This window comes from Ranitomeya imitator, chromosome 10, assembly GCF_032444005.1.
Source record: "Ranitomeya imitator isolate aRanImi1 chromosome 10, aRanImi1.pri, whole genome shotgun sequence".
NCBI classification, from domain to species: Eukaryota; Metazoa; Chordata; class Amphibia; order Anura; family Dendrobatidae; genus Ranitomeya; species Ranitomeya imitator.
In genome coordinates, this window is record NC_091291.1 from 90,157,456 (window position 1) to 90,179,155 (window position 21,700).

Here is a 21,700-nt window from a genome sequence, read left to right on the forward strand (position 1 = left end):
GAGATTTTAGTTAATAAAATCACTTACTGTGGATTAAATTGGAATGAAACTAGAACTGGTAACAGTTCCTGTGCCTAGAATAAAACGTACAGCTCAACATTAATATTTGTAGGAAATGCCTTCACCTGTATCATCATCTCACATTACCTAAAAGCCCAGCTATTCTTGCCAAAATCCAATTACACAACTGAAAAAAATATAAATTGGGACATTGGAAAATTGTGTGTCTAATTTTGAACAAGCGCTTCTGGAGCGGTTATTAAAAAAAAATAAAAAAATAAAAATGACTTTTTGGGTCAAATGGCTTATGTGAAATCCAGCATTGAACAGATGCCCTATAGCCAAGAAAAAAACTCCAGGTTTTAATGCCTGAAATATCTTAAAATATAATAAGATAAAATAGTCTCTATGCGAGGTTGGAAGAACTTGAAGGGAATGCGTTAGCAGAAAAAAAATTTAAGGGCTCACACTCATCAGCATAAATAAAATTGGCCACATTGTTCCTGAAAAAGTAGGACATGTGATTTTTCTCACCTATATTATTGTGATTAAAGATTTTAAATCCCTAACTTGTGCTCCGGTAGCCTCTGTCATCAGCGCTCCATCCAGACAGCTTTACTTTTTTCAATTTGCATTACTGCTCTCTCCTTGAGGGATCGCGGAGGGAGCTGCAGCTGACAAGCCAAATTGCCCTTTGCTGCTCCAGGACCTTCCACCACGTGACCGGCAGGTCCTTGATCACGTGAGAAGCAGTACTCGGAGTCTCCTGCATGTTGCCACATCTCCGGATTTCAGTCATCCATCATCGTCCTGTTCCTCCTTCTGGATACCACTGTGCCGAGGTCTGGGAGCTGCCGTTCCTCTGCCCCACAAGACTAGGAATCCTTCTGAGCCACTCCACATTGTTATGCTTGTCCAGCATAACCGTCTGCAGTGAGTAGGTCTATGACCTTTCTGCATTCTTTTCCCGGCTGATAGCATTCATGTGCGCTCCCCTCTCTGTTTCTATATTTTCTAACCTATATGACACGTGTATGCAATCCACATGCAATGCGTTTTTAACATGAGCTTTTACATAGAGAAATACTGTTTTATTAGTTCGTAAACGAGCTTGAAATGACAATGTTATATACAGATCCAGATAGATAGACATCATTGAGATATATAATCAGGAAAGTGCAGCTTACTGTACATGTGTTTAGTTCATAATTAAATAACTAAAAGAAGAAAAAAATGTCATGAGGTTCCCTTAATTTTCATTAACCAGCTGAGGAAAAGCCAAAAGTAGGGGCTGATGTTTATAGTTTGGAAGGGGGTAAGAAACATGGAGCTTCCTGGGATATTAATATCAGCTCACAGCTGTCTACTTAGTCTTTGTTATTGACAAGTGGCGACCCCCCTCCCCCCCCACAAAAAAATTATATATATATGTATATATACATGTATATACACACACACACGTGTGTGTGTGTGTGTGTGTGTGTGTGTGTGTGTGTGTGTGTGTGTGTGTGTGTGTGTGTGTGTGTGTGTGTGTGTGTATATATATATATATATATATATATATATATATATATATATAAAATTAAAAACCAGAAAAGGCTAGGCAGACAGCTGCGGGCTGATATAATAGCCTAGGAAGGAACCATGGATATTGGCTCCCTCCCAGACTAAAGTCACCAGGCCTCAGCTGCCCCATAAATGGAGGATCCATTAGTTGCGCCAATTCTGGCTCTTAGCTTCGCCCTTCCCAGTTGCTCTAGTGCAGCGCAAGTGGGGTAATAGTATTGGGGTTGATGTCCGCTTTGCAATGTCAGGTGACATCAAGCCCAGGGGTTAATAATGTAGAGGCATTTATAAGACAAGCCATTACTAACCCCAGAGTCAAAATGTAATAAACACACCGACAAGAGTAAAGTCATTTGAAATGAGAACTCCCCGACCCTCCTTTACCCATTTATTAATGTATAAATTAAAAAAAACAAAAAAAAAAATGCCATATTGCTCACCTGTCTGCAGATAATCCCTATGTGATGCTGTCTCACGAAGAACTCCACCTCTGCTACACTCAGATGATTTGTTGAGCGGTGGCATGATGCTATCGCCAAGCAAGCCAGCCGGGTCACACAGACAGGAGCGCGATTACGCTTCTGCAGTGTCTAGCTCTGACGTGAGTAAGGTCACGAGTTCACAGCTGATGAACCCCAGTCACTTTATTGACCTCACTGCTCGCATTGTGAGAAAATTATCTACGGACAGGTGAGGAATATTGTGTTTTTTTAATTTTTACCCTACATCATTTTTTTGGAGGGGGTTAACCCCTTGTCAATAAGTAGACAGCTGTGAGCTGATATTAATAGCTTACCTGCTTCCCAGACTATAAACATCAGTCCTCAGCTGTTGGCCTTCCCTCAGCTGGTTACTATAAATTAGGGGGACTCCACGCCATTTATTTTCATTTTTTTTTTTACTAAATACATGTACATTAAACTACACAAGAACTACACTATCTTTCGATCTATGTAGATATCAATTCCATCTATTGTGACTTGTTACGCTCTGAATTTACTGTACTCGGCTGCTGAAATGTCAGGTTTCCTAAGAGACGGGTGCGTAAAAATTGGATGGCACCTGCATGGTCCATGTGCCGTGCAAATCTCATCTGATATACGCGGCCACTTGCAGCATGCTGTGATTTTTTTTCTCAGTTTGATTCGAATGGAGGAGGGGGGGGGGAATTAAAAAAAAAAAAAAAATTGCAGATGAGAACGGAATCATTGATTAACTTTAGTCAGAGTGCATTCTGATTTTTTTTTTTATCAGATGGCGCTCATCTGTATAAGCCCTAATTGCATTTTCAGATAAAATACACATACATTAGCCACAATAGTCTGATCCCAATCCTATCTTTTGTATTGTCTAATGAGCGTGTGCCAAAGCCATTGTGAAGGAGGAGGAGCTCTGTCATCGCCTATTGTGATTGGTGGATGTGGTGTATAGAGGCGTTACCCATCACTGCATTCCTGCCTCCGCCGATAACAGAACTCCAGTAAACTCTTCCTGAAAAGACAGGAAGTAGGAATCTAAAATAATCCCAGTGGCCAGTGTGAAAATTGCAGAATTAGAAATGTTATTTTATTTTTTTTTTATTTTTTTTTTTTTTAACAAAGATCAGGAAAAATATAATAAATATATATATTTTATATATACGGTATATCTAAAAAATTGTTTAACAAGAAATGTAATACAAGCACCTGATAATAGGTAATTTTTTGATGATAGCTTCCCTGTAACAACCTACAATGAGGATTTGTTGGGGCAGGGAGAGGGATTCAGTGGTTCCATTTAGTTTAGCGATGAGGAGGCATCACATTTCATCATTTTCATGACAAAGTATTAATATTTTCTTTCATAGTAGGAAGTAATAACTGGATTGGTGGTGGTCTTGCCAATCAGCACAATGGATGACTCTAGTCACCGTGCCAAGAAACGGGCCTCGAGGGACTACAAGTCACAGAAGGGGAGACATATTCTTAGTGAAGGGGTCTCGGTGGAGGGTACGGCACTGATCAACCATTGAATGCGCTGGTAAATCTCTTTACGAAGCCGTGATCTATATGGACGCTGCCCTAGTGACAGCATCTTGTAAGTATATACACAATCTGGTCATTTTATCAAGAATAGAAATAAATTATCATGGGAGCTGAATATTCTTATGGAATATATTGCACCTCATTTATGGTAAGTAATCTGTTCTATAATAGGAAATTAAAGCAGACAACTTCTAAAACATAAAAATTATCATGAGGGGAATTTTCTAAATCAGTTATCGCAATTAATTGTTCCAAAATTGTTAAGGTATTGCATGAGATTTGATGAATTTGGCAGACCTTTACATCCAACGTCTGTCTAGAGTTGTTTCGCCGCTACCCCACCCCCTCCTTTCTGTATCAGGCATTGTAACTTTTCTTTTGTGGCTTGCAATTAATACATCTGGTTATCGAAGGACAAGAGAAAAGATCATATGCGGGAACACCCCAGTATATAAGCAATTCAAAACTTTATTGGCAAACATCAAAAAATACATGAAGGACAAGAACACAAAGAAATATTAAAAACGCTTAAAAATTGCACACCTGCAATAAACCCCTATACAAATGCCATGCCCTAATGTGGGGGCAATGACAACCCACAAAGAGTGTGTGTCCCCTGTAACAAATAAATCAATATAACATTGCTCCTAGGATGCAACCATATTAAGCAATATACATGGCTATATTAATATCACAGTACCATATAACCCCAAAATAAGGAGCATAATTCTAGCGCAAAACATACTAACAGTTAGAGGCATCCAAGAAAGAGCAAGTCTGATAGATATATATAAAGAGGGACAAGAGGAAATGGAACTAAAGATGATAAATAAATGAACCTGATCCTCAGACCCTCATACCAACAGACCATAGATCCAAGATAGAACCATGTCAGCAATAGGGGAATAAAGTGTGGAATAGGTTCCCACGCGTATCGCCGCCCAGATTGTGGTTTCTTCAGGGAAAAAGATCGCATATTGTGTCAAGCGTCCCTCAGGTATATATACACATTCATTATAATTAAAAAGTATTCACCTTGAAGAAGAGCTTTTAGGGATTAAGCACATGGAGCGCTGTATGATCGCAGCCATCCTGTGCATGTTCATGATTGGGACTTTGCAATAAAGTTCTGTGAAAGCATTAAGCTACTTACCGGTAGCAGCGTTTTTCGGATATACAGGTCCTTCTCAAAAAATTAGCATATAGTGTTAAATTTCATTATTTACCATAATGTAATGATTACAATTAAACTTTCATATATTATAGATTCATTATCCACCAACTGAAATTTGTCAGGTCTTTTATTGTTTTAATACTGATGATTTTGGCATACAACTCCTGATAACCCAAAAAACCTGTCTCAATAAATTAGCATATTTCACCCATCCAATCAAATAAGTGTTTTTTAATAACAAACAAAAAAACCGTCAAATAATAATGTTCAGTTATGCATTCAATACTTGGTCGGGAATCCTTTGGCAGAAATGACTGCTTCAATGCGGCGTGGCATGGAGGCAATCAGCCTGTGACACTGCTGAGATGTTATGGAGGCCCAGGATGCTTCAATAGCGGCCTTAAGCTCATCCAGAGTGTTGGGTCTTGCGTCTCTCAACTTTCTCTTCACAATATCCCACAGATTCTCTATGGGGTTCAGGTCAGGAGAGTTGGCAGGCCAATTGAGCACAGTAATACCATGGTCAGTAAACCATTTACCAGTGGTTTTGGCACTGTGAGCAGGTGCCAGGTCGTGCTGAAAAATGAAATCTTCATCTCCATAAAGCATTTCAGCCGATGGAAGCATGAAGTGCTCCAAAATCTCCTGATAGCTAGCTGCATTGACCCTGCCCTTGATGAAACACAGTGGACCAACACCAGCAGCTGACATGGCACCCCACACCATCACTGACTGTGGGTACTTGACACTGGACTTCAGGCATTTTGGCATTTCCTTCTCCCCAGTCTTCCTCCAGACTCTGGCACCTTGATTTCCGAATGACATGCAAAATTTGCTTTCATCAGAAAAAAGTACTTGGGACCACTTAGCAACAGTCCAGTGCTGCTTCTGTGTAGCCCATTTCGGCACCTGTAGCCCATTTCCTGCACACGCCTGTGCACGGTGGCTCTGGATGTTTCCACACCAGACTCAGTCCACTGCTTCCTCAGGTTCCCCAAGGTCTGGAATCGGTCCTTCTCCACAATCTTCCTCAGGGTCCGGTCTCCTCTTCTCGTTGTACAGCGTTTTCTGCCACATTGTTTCCTTCCAACAGACTTACCATTGAGGTGCCTTGATACAGCACTCTGGGAACAGCCTATTTGTTGAGAAATTTCTTTCTGGGTCTTACCCTCTTGCTTGAGGGTGTCAATGATGGCCTTCTTGACATCTGTCAGGTCGCTAGTCTTACCCATGATGGGGGTTTTGAGTAATGAACCAGGCAGGGAGTTTATAAAAGCCTCAGGTATCTTTTGCATGTGTTTAGAGTTAATTAGTTGATTCAGAAGATTAGGGTAATAGGTCGTTTAGAGAACCTTTTCTTGATATGCTAATTTATTGAGACAGGTTTTTTGGGTTATCAGGAGTTGTATGCCAAAATCATCAGTATTAAAACAATAAAAGACCTGACAAATTTCAGTTGGTGGATAATGAATCTATAATATATGAAAGTTTAATTGTAATCATTACATTATGGTAAATAATGAAATTTAACACTATATGCTAATTTTTTGAGAAGGACCTGTATATATCTATAAAATAACGGTGGGAGCGTCACTCTGTCCGAAGCCTTTATAGACTGCGCAAGCGCGACACACCGCACCTGCGCAGTCTGGACCAGAGTGACGCAGCCGAACTTAATTATCCCCCCCATAATATACCGGCCGTGGGGGCTCCACACACCCGCGAATCCCCCATAATATAGCGGACATGGGGGCTCCACACATCCCTGCATCCCCCTAATATACCGGCCATGGAGGCTCCGTGCTCTGCAGCTCCAGTCAGGGTAGCTGCAGAGCCCAGCGGAGCTCCAGGACCTTCCATGATGTCACCACAGGCATGTGACCAGTGACGCAAGTGGGCGGAGTCAGCCCTCGCTGTGCTGGCTGCAAAGGTGCTGTATCTATAAGGGCAGTCCCACACGTCCAGATAATTCCGGTACCCGAAAAAAATCGGTACCGGAATTATCCGTGTCCGTGTGCCCTACGTTTCTGTGGTACATCAGTGTGGCACACGTGTGCCGCCCGTGTGCCCACTGGGTACCACACGGAGCGTGCCGGAGACAGCGCTAAAGTTTAGCGCTGTCCCCGGCATCGTGCTGAAGCCCCATTCATATGTTCCCTGCAGCAGCGTTTGCTGTAGAGAACATATGAATATTAGTGTGTAAAATGCAGATCCTGTGCGCCCCCAATGTGCCCCCCACCCCTTGGGCGCCACCCCCCCCCCCCTGTGATTAAAATACTCACCTAGCTTCCGGATGCCTCGCCGCAGCGTCCTCTCCTGGCTGCAGCTTCTCCTGTATGCGGTCACGTGGGGCCGCCGATTACAGTACTGAATATGCGGCTCCCTGTGCGCACAGGAGGAGGGGGCGCACAGGGGGTGGGGGGGGTGGGGGACATGGATCTGCATTTTAAACACTAATATTCATATGTTCCCTGCAGCAAACGCTGCTGCAGGGAACATATGAATCGCGGCTTCAGCACCAGTGGGGGTACAGCGCTTAATGTAGCGCTGTCTCCTGCACGGCACACGGACTGTTTTACACGGACCCATTGACTTTAATGCTTCTGTGTACACGGAGACACGGTCCACAAAAAATCAATGACATCTGCACAGATGCATTGATTTTTATGTGTCTACGTGTGTCAGTAGCTCTGGTACGTGAGGAAACTGTCACCTCACGTACCGGAGCCACTGATGTGTGAAACTGGCCTTATAGCCAGCGCCGCACTCAGGCAGTAAGCACAGCTGCTCCCAGCACAGCCATAGCTACAGCCACGCACAGTCGCCCCAGCACAGCCACGCACAGCCGCCCCAGCACAGCCGCCCCCAGCACAGCCACAGCCACGCACAGCCGCCCCCAGCCACAGCCACGCACAGCCGCCCCCAGCAAAGCCACGCACAGCCGCTCCCAGCACAGCCACAGCTACAGCCACGCACAGTCGCCCCAGCACAGCCACGCACAGCCGCCCCCAGCACAGCCGCCCCCAGCACAGCCACAGCCACGCACAGCCGCCTCCAGCACAGCCACAGCCACGCACAGCCGCCCCCAGCACAGCCACGCACAGCCGCCCCCAGCACAGCCGCCCCCAGCACAGCCGCAGCCACACACAGCCGCCCCCAGCACAGCCACGCACAGCACAGCCACGCACAGCCGCCTCCAGCACAGCCACAGCCACGCACAGCCGCCCCCAGCACAGCCACAGCCACGCACAGCCGCCCCCCAGCACAGCCACAGCCACGCACAGCCGCCCCCCAGCACAGCCACGCACAGCCGCCCCCAGCACAGCCACAGCCACGCACAGCCGCCCCCAGCACAGCCACACACAGCCGCCCCCAGCACAGCCAGAGCCACGCACAGCCGCTCCCAGCACAGCCACGCACAGCCGCCCCCAGCACAGCCGCCCCCAGCACAGCCACAACCACGCACAGCCGCCCCCAGCACAGCCACGCACAGCCGCCTCCAGCACAGCCACGCACAGCAGTCACAACCACGCACAGCCGCCCCCACTACAGCCACGCACAGCCGCCTCCAGCACAGCCACGCACAGCCGCCCCAGTACAGCCACAGCCACGCACAGCCGCCCCCAGTACAGCCACAGCCACGCACAGCCGCCCCCAGTACAGCCGCGCACAGCAGCCCCCAGCACAGCCGCCCCAGTACAGCCGCCCCCAGCACAGCCGCCTCCAGCACAGCCGCCTCCAGCACAGCCACGCACAGCCACCCCCAGCACAGCCGCCCCCAGCACAGCCACGCACAGCCGCACCCAGCACAGCCGCCGCCAGCACAGCCACACACTGCCGCCCCCAGCACAGCCACGCACAGCACAGCCGCCCCCAGCACAGCCACGCACAGCCTCCCCCAGCACAGCCACACACAGCCGCCCCCAGCACAGCCACGCACAGCCGCCCCCAGCACAGCCACGCACAGCCGCCCCCAGCACAGCCACGCACAGCCGCCCCCAGCACAGCTGCCCCCAGCACAGCCACACACAGCCGCCCCCAGCACAGCCACGCATAGCCGCCCCCAGCACAGCCACCCGCAGAAAGATGGGAGCAACATATGGCAGAATGGAAAGAGGAACAGGCAGAATGGGTGCAGCACATTACAACAGAATGGGGCACAGGATGGGAACAGCACATGACAGAATGGGGGTGCAGGATGGGAACAGCACATGCCAGGATGGGGACGCAGGATGGGTGCAGCACATGACAGGATGGAGACCATATACTAATATAAATGCTCGCCACCCGGGCGTAGAACGGGTTCAATAGCTAATTATATATATACACACATACATACATACACAGTTAGGTCCATATATATTTGGACAGAGACAAAAATTTTCTAATTTTGGTTATAGACATTACCACAATGAATTTTAAACAAAACAATGCAGATGCAGTTGAAGTTCAGACTTTCAGCTTTCATTTGAGGGTATCCACATTAAAATTGGATGAAGGGTTTAGGAGTTTCAGCTCCTTAACATGTACCACCCTGTGTTTAAAGGGACCAAAAGTAATTGGACAGATTCAATAATTTTAAATAAAATGTTCATTTTTAGTACTTGGTTGAAAACCCTTTGTTGGCAATGACTGCCTGAAGTCTTGAACTCATGTACATCACCAGACGCTGTGTTTCCTCCTTTTTGATGCTCTGCCAGGCCTTCACTGCGGTGGTTTTCAGTTGCTGTTTGTTTGTGGGCCTTTCTGTCTGAAGGTTAGTCTTTAACAAGTGAAATGCATGCTCAATTGGGTTGAGATCAGGTGACTGACTTGGCCATTCAAGAATATTCCTCTTCTTTGCTTTAATAAACTACTGGGTTGCTTTGGCTTTATGTTTTGGGTCATTGTCCATCTGTAGTATGAAACGACAACCAATCAGTTTGGCTGCACTTGGCTGGATCTGAGCACACAGTATGTCTCTGAATACCTCAGAATTCATTCGGCTGCTTCTGTCCTGTGTCACATCATCAATAAACACTAGTGACCCAGTGCCACTAGCAGCCATGCATGCCCAAGCCATCACACTGCCTCCGCCGTGTTTTACAGATGATGTGGTATGCTTTGGATCATGAGCTGTACCATGCCTTCGCCATACTTTTCTCTTTCCATCATTCTGGTAGAGGTTGATCTTGGTTTCATCTGTCCAAAGAATGTTCTTCCAGAACTGTGCGGCTTTTTTAGATGTTTTTAGCGGAGTCCAGTCTAGCCTTTTTATTCTTGATGCTTATGAGTGGCTGCACCGTGCAGTGAACCCTCTCTATTTACTTTCATGCAGTCTTCTCTTTATGGTAGATTTGGATATTGATACGCCGACCTCCTGGAGAGTGTTGTTCACTTGGTCGGCTGTTGTGAAGGGGTTTCTCTTCACCATGGAGATTATTCTGCGATCATCCACCACTGTTGTCTTCCATGGGCGCCCAGGTCTTTTTGCATTGATGAGTTCACCAGTGCTTTCTTTCTTTCTCAGGATGTACCAAACTGTAGATTTTGCCACTCCTAATATTGTAGCAATTTCTCAGATGTTTTTTTTCTGTTTTCGCAGTTTAAGGATGGCTTGTTTCACCTGCATGGAGAGCTCCTTTGACCGCATGTTTACTTCACAGCAAAATCTTTCAAATGCAAGCACCACACCTCAAATCAACTCCAGGCCTTTTATCTGCTTAATTGGGAATGACATAACGAAGGGATTGCCCACACCTGTCCATGAAATAGCCTTGGAGTCAATTGTCCAATTACTTTAGGTCCCTTTAAAAACAGGGTGGCACAGGTTAAGGAGCTGAAACTCCTAAACCCTTCATCCAATTTTAATGTGGATACCTTCAAATGAAAGCTGAAAGTCTGAACATCAACTGCATCTGAATTGTTTTGTTTAAAATTAATTGTGGTAATGTCTATATCCAAAATTAGAAAAATGTCTCTGTCCAAATATATATGGACCTAACTGTATATATATCTCCGCGGTAGTTCTCTCAGTCTCTGGAATACAGCTCATACGTGGGAGAGGTGCCGCCCTTTTGTATCTGTAGGTTTCCTGTTCCTGAAGGGTAGATCCCCTCTCTCATGGTGATGTCATGGGCCTCCGAAGAACGCTGCTACCGGTAAGCAGCTTAATGCTTTATTAAGACTCCTATGACAGCACCACGAGAGATTTATGGAGATGTAAACTACCTTAGGGAGGGACTATAGCCTGCAGCACCCTTAACCTGAAGTTGAGATCTGAGGAGCACCCCAAGTCCAACTGATAAGTGTTTGAAAAAGGTGGAAGGGGATGACCATGTGGTCACCTTACATATTTGTTAGATTGATACTCCAGATCTTTCCGCCCAGAAAGATGCCATGGCCGGGTGGAATGCACCCTCAGATTCTGCGGAGCCGGACCCCCACCTGCTGTATAAGCCAGAGAGATAGCCTCCCTAATCCATCTAGCTAGTGTGCATTTTGATACTCTATACCCTTTCCGAGGACATTGAAAGGATAAGAATAGTGCATTATCTCTCTTCCAAGTATCAGTGACTGAGATATAATGCAGAAGACATCTTCTGACATCTAATATATGGAGTTCCTCTTCTTTAGATTTAGAAGGATTAGGGAGAAATGATGGTAGAACTATCTCCTGAGACCTGTGGAAATGTGATGCTACTTTCAGCAAGTAAGCTGGGTCAGGCATGAGGCTCACCCTATCCTGCAAGAATTCAGTATAAGGGGGAAGCCTGGAAAGTGCCTGGATGTCTCCTACGTGCAGATGTTATCGCTACCAGGAAAGCTGTTTTAAAGGATAGCATCTTTATTGAGGCTGATTTTAAGGGTTCGAAGGGTTCTCTTGTCAAAGATGAAAGGACTAGATTAAGATCCCATCGAACCGACATACTCTTATGTATGGGCCTAGCTCTACCAATAGCCTTAAAAAACCTCGAAACCCAATAATTGCTGGCGATATTACAAGAGTATAGGGCTCCCAGGGCTGAGACCTGTACTTTTAGTGTACTCGTGGAAAGATTAAATTCCAATCCCTTCTGCAGAAATTCTAAAATTTGGCGTATTGGCAAGCCCTTTTTTATATCGAAGCCTGATATGGCCAGGAACTTTTTCCAAGTTCTAGAGTAGATCTTAGTTGTGATCTGTTTCCTACTCTTAAGAAGGGTATTTACTAAATTCGGGGAGAAGCCTCTGTCGTTTAACAATGACCGCTCAAACTCCATACCGTTAAATAGAGTCCCTTCACTTGTGGATGGCTGATCGGACCTTGGTAGAGCAAGTCCGGGATGTCTGGAAGTACCCAAGGATCGTCTATCAACATTGTTCTGAGCTATACAAACCAGGTTCTCCTGGGCCAGAATGGGGCAATCAGTATAACTTTTGCCCCATCCTCCCTGATTTTCTTCACCACTAGAGGCAACAGGTTCAATGGTGGGAAGGCGTAGGCCAAATGAAAATCCCATTTTATCAGGAAGGCGTCCACCGCCAGAGGATTCTGCCTGGGATTCAAGGAACAGAATTTTCTTACTTTTCTGTTGCATTTGGTGGCAAAGAGGTCTATCTCTGGTTGACCCCATTTGCAGACAATCAGATTGAAGATGTCCCTGTTTAAAGACCATTCGCCTTGCCTTAGGGTATTGCGGCTGAGAAAGTCTGCCTTTACATTTTCTTTTCCTCTGATGTGGAGCGCAGTTAAAGATAGAAAATGTGTCTCTGCTGTCTGGAAAAGGCAATCTGCCACCTGCATCAGAGCCTTGGAACGTGTTCCACCTTGATGATTTACATAGGCCACCGCCACCTGGTTGTCCGAAAGGATCCCGACGTAGTGACCCTGTAGATATATGGGGAGTTTTTTAACCGATTATTCAAACGGCCATTAACTCCCTCTGGTTGAATGAAGCTGTTGTGAGGGAGTCCCACTGTCCCTGAACCACAATATCACCCATGTGGGCCCCCACCCCGAGGGGCTAGCATCTGTGGTTATCCCTCGAGTTATATCTGCTACCCAAGGAACACCTACAGCTAATTTATCCTTGTCTAGCCACCATCTAAGCGACCTAAGGGTTAATGGGTTCAATGTTATTTTTTCATGTAAGCACCCTCCCACAGCCCTATCATTAATCAAAACATCTTTTTGAAGGGGTCTAGTGTGAAGCTGAGCTCACTTGACAACCAGAATACATGATGTCAGGGACCCTAAAAGGGACATGGCCTGTCTAAGGGTCATGGTGGGTTTATTAATTGCTTTTAAACACCTGATGCTGAATGGATGGGTACATGATAATAAGCATCTTTTAAATCCACTACTACCATGAAACAGTCTTTAAACAGCATCTTTATTGTTGAACTAATAGATTCCATTTTAAAGGTATGTTTGACCAGAAAACTTAAGGGACCTAAGATTTATGATGGTCCTAAATGTTTTATCGGGATTCTGGATAAGAAACAGAGGAGAGTAAAATCCTCTCACTCTTTCAGAATCTGGGATTTCTATCAGAACATTCTTTAGACATAGAGACATGACTTCCGATTCCGACTGTTCAAGGGGAGAAGAACACAGGGGAGTAAGTTTAAAGGGAACCTGTCACCCCGTTTTTTCAAGATGAGCTACAAATACCGTTAAATAGGGGCAGAGCTGTGCTTTACATTAGTGTATTTTGTGAGCCTTTATTCCCCACCTATGCTGCCAAAATACCTTTGTAAAGTCGCCGTTTTGGGCTGTCACTCACGCTGGTCAGGTCATATGGGCGTGGTGACAGCGCTGTTTCTCCCCCAGATCTCTGTTGGTGGCGTAGTGGTGTGCGCATGTCCAACTGGCAAATCCACTGCGCAGCTTGAAGGAAAATAGCGCGATCTGCGCTATTCAGCCGTTTATCGGTGGGCGCGGCCATCTTTGTGAGGCCGCGCGTGCACAGATGGTTCTTCTCGGCTTCCCGGGGCTTCAGGAAAATGGCCGCCGCGATCGCCAGCGGTGTCCCGGACGGCCCTCCGGAATCAATACAGCACCACCATACACCTTGGGAACACAGCGAGGGGCACATACTTACCTGACGCCGGCTGGAGACGGAAAAGACCGCTGGCCCACCGCTCCCTGCTGCGAGCATCACCGACGTGCAGCCCTGCCAGGACCACCGTGATGCCTCCAGGAACTCCACACCGGCCGAGGTAGGAGACTCCCTCGCTACCTGAGTCGGCTGGTCGTCCTGGGATCTATCTTCCTAGGATCCAGTCCCTATAGGAACAGGAAACCAACTGATATGTGGGAGAGGTGCCGCCCTTTTGTATCTGTAGGTTTCCTGTTCCTGAAGGGCGGATCCCCTCTCTCGTGGTGTTGTCATGGGAGTCCGAATAAATTGCTAACGCGCATGCGCCCAGTTTGGAGTCCAGCGCACGCCAACAATTCAGATACTCGGTATAGTCCCTACTGCGCATGCGCAGGGGAGAAAGACATACCAGCGTGCATTTAATGCCACTATCAAGGCAGCACAATAACTGCGCACATTTTTCAGGCGCGCATGTGCCCAGGACACAAAAGATCCCAAAAGAGGCTCGAAGACAACTAAGCAATTCTGATTGTTATCAAGTTTTACCCTCTGATCCTACAGGCATTTTTAAGAAAAAGCTGGACCGTCTACTTATCTCGGCCAAATATAACTGTATATTGGACAATAGGGAATTCAAATTCTTGACCACAGCTTCTGCGATTGTTCCGACCCTACACTGTGTTCCAAATTATTATGCAAATTGGATTTAAGTGTCATAAAGATTTAATTGTTTTGTTTTTCAAATAAGCTTGTGGATGGATGGTATTGTGTCTCAGGGCTCAATAGATAACTGAAATCAATCTTAAACACATGTGCTAATTAGTTTTCCAGGTGATTCTAATTAAAGGAAAACTACTTATAAATGATGTTCCACATTATTAAGCAGGCCAAAGGTTTCAAGCAATATGAGAAATAGAAAGGATCTCTCTGCTGCTGAAAAGCGTTAAATAGTGCAATGCCTTGGACAAGGTATGAAAAAATTAGATACTTCACAAAAACTTTGTGATCATCATACTGTGAAGAGATTTGTGACAAACAGAGCACAGACAAAGTTCATGCAGATAAAGGCATAATGAGGAAGGTTTCTGCCAGACAAATTCATTGGATTAAGAGAGCAGCTGACAAAATACCATTACAAAGCAGCAAACAGTTATTTGAAGCTTCTGGTGCCTCTGGAGTCCCTCGAACCTCAAGGTGTATGATCCTTCAAAGGCTTGCTGTGGTGCATAAACCTACTATTCGGCCACCCCTAAACAGTGTTCATGAGCAGATTCAGCAGCACATCAAATATTGGAAAGGCCAAAGGGGATAAGGAGAAGGGCAAGCCCATCTCATCAGTCGCATCTCATTTTTTGGAATATCACGACAGTAGACACCATAATATACGAATAATGTTTGTTGATCAGGTGCTAAGCAGTATTCGTGGTGGTGACCAGACTAAAGAACTTCTACGCCGGGAATCCCGCTGGATCTTTAACATGAAGAGCATGTCACCAAATGGACTTAACGAGGAGGCTCCTTTTCTCTGGTTTTTACGGCTGATTTTCAGCTTAGACATGCACTTTATTTGGCATTCTATATACATGCTGTATTTACAATTCAAAATATATATTTTTTCTCCCGCACCATATCTATTAAGAATTTCTAGTGGACTGTCTAGACGAAACTCTTGTTGATTACTTGAATCGAATATCACAGTACCATATATCAATGAGCTGTGTGCATATGCGTTTTTTCGCTTTTTCATAATAATAACAAAAAACAAATAGAAATAAGTTAGAAGTGGTAAATTTCACATACTATCATTCATGTCATATGCGCTATAACATGGGGTTATCAGTATATCTAGAGCCCACTTTTTGATGTGGGCCCCTAAAGAGTGTTGTTGAATAAGCTATGTCCAAACAATCCACAACGGTACTCTGGTCTTTGTTTAGGTTATTATTTTTCTGTATTTTATGTACAGGTCCTTCTCAAAAAATTAGCATATAGTGTTAAATTTCATTATTTACCATAATGTAATGATTACAATTAAACTTTCATATATTATAGATTCATTATCCACCAACTGAAATTTGTCAGGTCTTTTATTGTTTTAATACTGATGATTTTGGCATACAACTCCTGATAACCCAAAAAACCTGTCTCAATAAATTAGCATATTTCAGCCATCCAATCAAATAAAAGTGTTTTTTAATAACAAACAAAAAAACCAACAAATAATAATGTTCAGTTATGCACTCAATACTTGGTCGGGAATCCTTTGGCAGAAATGACTGCTTCAATGCGGCGTGGCATGGAGGCAATCAGACTGTGACACTGCTGAGATGTTATGGAGGCCCAGGATGCTTCAATAGCGGCCTTAAGCTCATCCAGAGTGTTGGGTCTTGCGTCTCTCAACTTTCTCTTCACAATATCCCACAGATTCTCTATGGGGTTCAGGTCAGGAGAGTTGGCAGGCCAATTATGCACAGTAATACCATGGTAAGTAAACCATTTACCAGTGGTTTTGGCACTGTGAGCAGGTGCCAGGTCGTGCTGAAAAATGAAATCTTCATCTCCATAAAGCATTTCAGCCGATGGAAGCATGAAGTGCTCCAAAATCTCCTGATAGCTAGCTGCATTGACCCTGCCCTTGATGAAACACAGTGGACCAACACCAGCAGCTGACATGGCACCCCACACCATCACTGACTGTGGGTACTTGACACTGGACTTCAGGCATTTTGGCATTTCCTTCTCCCCAGTCTTCCTCCAGACTCTGGCACCTTGATTTCCGAATGACATGCAAAATTTGCTTTCATCAGAAAAAAGTACTTGGGACCACTTAGCAACAGTCCAGTGCTGCTTCTCTGTAGCCCAGGTCAGGCGCCTCTGCCGCTGTTTATGGTTCAAAAGTGGCTTTACCTGGGGAATGCGGCACCTGTAGCCCATTTCCTGCACACGCCTGTGCACGGTGGCTCTGGATGTTTCCACACCAGACTCAGTCCACTGCTTCCTCAGGTTCCCCAAGGTCTGGAATCGGTCCTTCTCCACAATCTTCCTCAGGGTCCGGTCTCCTCTTCTCGTTGTACAGCGTTTTCTGCCACATTGTTTCCTTCCAACAGACTTACCATTGAGGTGCCTTGATACAGCACTCTGGGAACAGCCTATTTGTTGAGAAATTTCTTTCTGGGTCTTACCCTCTTGCTTGAGGGTGTCAATGATGGCCTTCTTGACATCTGTCAGGTCGCTAGTCTTACCCATGATGGGGGTTTTGAGTAATGAACCAGGCAGGGAGTTTATAAAAGCCTCAGGTATCTTTTGCATGTGTTTAGAGTTAATTAGTTGATTCAGAAGATTAGGGTAATAGGTCGTTTAGAGAACCTTTTCTTGATATGCTAATTTATTGAGACAGGTTTTTTGGGTTATCAGGAGTTGTATGCCAAAATCATCAGTATTAAAACAATAAAAGACCTGACAAATTTCAGTTGGTGGATAATGAATCTATAATATTGGTAAATAATGAAATTTAACACTATGCTAATTTTTTGAGAAGGACCTGTACATGTGGTTGCTGCTCATGTTTGTAGATTGATATTGGGAGCTCTATTTTGGAACCACGGATGTGGCATTTGTCTAACTATTCTAGTTCTCAGATTATTAAGCACCTGTCCCATGAGTGTTTTGGACAGTGCTACAAATCGGAAATTAAACGGACATGCTTCATCATCAATGGGTGGTGTATGTATATATTTCTTTTCACTAACATATTTTCCATCTATGATGTTTTTGTGTGTAGGTTATTTTTTTCATACACAATCTGTATAAGGGCTATTAGAGGTGTCTCTTATTAATCATTTGTATATCTTGTTAAAGGCATTATAATCCTTGGTGAACAGACATTCCTTATTCTGTGCTTCTTCGTATACAGGTACATGTACCTTTTCTGACCGTATGACATCTTTCCATATATCAAGGAGACTATGTTTCTATCTTTATAATCTTTATTTTTATATAGCGCTAACATATTCCGCAGCGCTTTACAGTTTTGCACACATTATCATCACTGTCCCCGATGGGGCTCACAATCTAGAATCCCTATCAGTATGTCTTTGGAATGTGGGAGGAAACCTGGAGTGCCCGGAGGAAACCCACGCAAACACGGAGAGAACATACAAACTCTTTGCAGATGTTGTCCTGGGTGGGATTCGAACCTAGGACCCCAGCGCTGCAAGGCTGCAGTGCTATCCACTGAGCCACCGTGCTGCCCGTTACTTATTTACCCATCTGCTCATGGACTTGCACTGGATGCTTGGGTCCCGCGTTAGGTTGGGATCTTTTGTATCCTGGGCTCATGCGCGCATGAAAATTGTGCAGTTATTGTGCTGCCTTGATAGTGGCATTACATGCATGCTGGTATGTCTTTCTCCCTTGCACATGCCCAGTAGAGACTATACTGAGTATCTGTGAATTGTTGGCGTGCGCCGGACTCTAAACTGGGCGCATGCGCGTTAGCAATTTCACAGAACTTTATTGCAAAGTCCCAATCTTGAACATGCACAAGATGGCTGCGGTCATACAGCGCTGTATGTGCGTAATCCCTAAACGCTCTTCTTCCAGGTGAATACTTTTTAATTATAATGAACTAGATGGTAGCCCGATTCTAACGCATTGGGTATTCTCGAATATGTATGTGGTTTATTTATGATAATTTTAGAATACTACATTGAATACACAGGATTCAGCCAACCGCGACCATTTAGTGACGCGTGGTTCAAATCCCACGCCAATTCGCGGCTGGACTGCACCTGTCGCTGATTGTTCGCGGCCGGCCACGTAGTATATAGCACAGCCATGTAGTATATTGCACAGACACGTAGTATATAGCAATGTGGGCATCATATCCCTGTTAAAAAAAAAAGAATTAAAATAAAAAATAGTTATATACTCACCTTCCGTTGGCCCCCGGATGCAGGCGAAGCGTTTACCGATGCTCTTCGCGCGCTCCGGTCCCAAGAGTGTATTGCGGTCTCGCGAGATGATGACGTAGCGGTCTCGCGAAACCGCTACGTCATCATCTCGCGAGATCGCAATGCATGGAGCAGTCACCGGAGCGTCGCGATGAGTGGTAAAGGCCTGTTCTGGATCCAAGTTGCGGTGACTATTTAACTATTTTTAATTTTTTTTTATTATTTTTAACATTAGATCTTTTTACATGCATAGGCAGCGTCAATAGTAAAAAGTTGGTTACACAGGGTTAATAGCAGCGTTAACAGAGTGCGTTACACTGCAGCATAACGCGGTCCGCTAACGCTGCCATTAACCCTGTGTGAGCGCTGACTGCGGGGAGTATGGAGCGGGCACTGACTGCGGGGAGTAAGGAGTGGCCATTTTGCCGCCGGACTGTGCCCGTCGCTGATTGGTCGTGGCTGTTTTGCCACGACCAATCAGCGACTTCGGTTTTCCGTGACAGACAGACAGACAGACGGAAGTGACCCTTAGACAATTATATATATAGATGTGTTTATTATAATGAATGTGTATATATACCTGAGGGACGCTTAGCACAATATGCGATCTTTTTCCCTGAAGAAGCCGCAATCTGGGCGGCGATACGCGTGGGAACCTATCCCACACTTTATTCCCCTATTGCTGACATGGTTCTATCTTGGATCTATGGTCTGTTGGTATGAGGGTACATTGATCTGAGGATCAGGTTCATTTATTTATCATCTTCAGATCCATTTCCTCTTGTCCCTCTTTATATATATCTATCAGACTTGCTCTTTCTTTGATGCCTCTAACTGTTAGTACGTTTTGCGCTAGAATTATGCTCCTTATTTTGGGGTTATATGGTACTGTGATATTAATATAGCCATGTATATTGCTTAATATGGCTCAGACTGGTTTCACCCTAGGAGCAATGTTATACTGATATATTGATTTATTTGTTATAGGGGATACACACTTTTTGGGTTGTCATTGCCCCCACATTAGGGCATGGCATTTGTATAGGTGTTTATTGCAGGTGTGCAATTTTTAAGTGTTTTTAATATTTCTTTGTGTTCTTGTCCTTCATGTATTTTTTTATGTTTGCCAATAAACATTTGAATTGCTTATATACTGAGGTGTTCCTGCGTATGTGAGCATGATGTTTTCTCTTGTCCTCTGATATACTTGTTCTCAAGCCCACGGTGAACCCTCCTTCTTTGAAGCTATTTGTGGTGCCCTACACCCTTTGTTTAATTGTAATACATCTGGTTAAGCCCACTTGCATAGCTAATCGCACCCCTTTAACAACTAAGTTTTTTTTTTTTCAAGAGCAGCCGAAAATTGCAATTATTGAGCCAGATCAAAGTGTGAAAAAAAACGTTATTTAAAAATATTTGAAGTTCTAAAATTGAAGACAATATTTTGCATAATGTTAAAAATAAGTCGTGGTTCTCAGGTTCCGGCGCTGGCGACGTGACACGGGGGCCGCTCAGCGAGATCGGCGGCTCTGAAGGCGCGTCCCGTCTACACACTTTCAATCTTAATTACAGTAAGAACACATGATTTTGGTACCTTTGGGTTCTGGGTCCAGAGAGGGTGTTCCTGGATCTTTTTGCTCTGCTACCTCCCCAGATGGTTCCCGTTGCCCGTTCCCATGGTTCGGACCCTGGTTCTGTGTGGCTTTCAGACCCACGCCGCTTGGTGACATGTGACTGGGTTTGGGGCCAAGCAGCCCGGTCTCTTTGGATCCTTGGCTCACATTTGCAGGCTGTGATTGTCCACCATTGCTAGATGCCTTCCCATGATTGCTCAGTTTGCTTTCAGAGTGCATTGGATTGGCAGAGAATAACACTGATGATAAGAGGGATGTCAAGAACCTGGGGGGGAGGGGGAAAATTAATCAATCAAAAATCTTTAACCATTGTTTGTATACAATACCTATTACAAGAAGTGTATTCAAGAAAGAAAAACTATTTCTACAAGCGAATTCTGGTCTAAAAATTATCAACGATAAACTGCTGGAGAGACTAGCGCAAAGAGCAGGATTCATGCGGTATTTTCCTGGTGAAGTCATTTAGACTTTGAAACGCATTGAATAAACCACCATTCCTTATGTGAAACACGTCTGGATCTACATTATTCAGCAGCGCGGACCATATCCACAGCAATTCCATGGTCTAAAAATTATGTTTCACAATAAAGCCAGCAGGACAAATTGCCACCATTACATTAATGTCCATTTTTTAACATTATACATTTTTGAATCTAAAATTTTTCAAAACTCCCTGCCTACCATCAACCATCAATTAAGATGCATGGTAACATTGAAGCTTTCTTCCACCACTTATGTCATATAGGGCTATTACTCGGAACAAAGAACAAAGGGTCTGGACAGAATAGAAGAACAACAAAAACCCTGTAAATATCCAAACACCTTATAGGTGAGATCGTCGATGGCTCCCGTGTCTGTCCCTGGACTATTATACTATACCAAAAGTCAATTTGGACAACTGGAATAAATACAAATGGATCTGATCTTTATTAATGAATTATGATAAAACCATTCCATAAAATTGTGAGAATTACAAAAATGAATACACGAAAGATTCTATAGGATAAATAATGCAGGAGACTAAATATGGCTACGTTCACACTAGCGTTCGGCTAGTGTGCGTCGCGCTAGCGTCGGGCGACGCAGCGGCGACACACGCGTCATGCGCCCCTATGTTTAACATGGGGGACGCATGCGTTTTTGCTTGTTGCGTTTTCCGACACGTGCGTCTTTTTTGACGCTAGCGTCGGACCAAGAAAACGCAACAAGTTGCATTTTTCTTGCGTCCGATTTTCGTCAAAAAACGACGCACGCGTCGAAAAACGCAGCGTTTTTGCGTGCGTCGCGT

General features: G+C 44.7%; 1 protein-coding gene across 2 annotated transcripts in view; it reads right to left on the minus strand.

The window, feature by feature from the left end:
- BCL9L (BCL9 like) overlaps window positions 1–21,700 on the minus strand; it is a 66,091-nt gene that overhangs the window by 21,388 nt on the left and 23,003 nt on the right. For both annotated transcript variants that reach the window (XM_069741184.1, XM_069741183.1), the window contains exon 2: window positions 20,373–20,677. In XM_069741184.1, coding sequence (XP_069597285.1) covers window positions 20,373–20,631 — 259 coding nt within the window. In that variant the 5' untranslated portion in view covers window positions 20,632–20,677. The remainder of the gene's footprint in view (window positions 1–20,372; window positions 20,678–21,700) is intronic.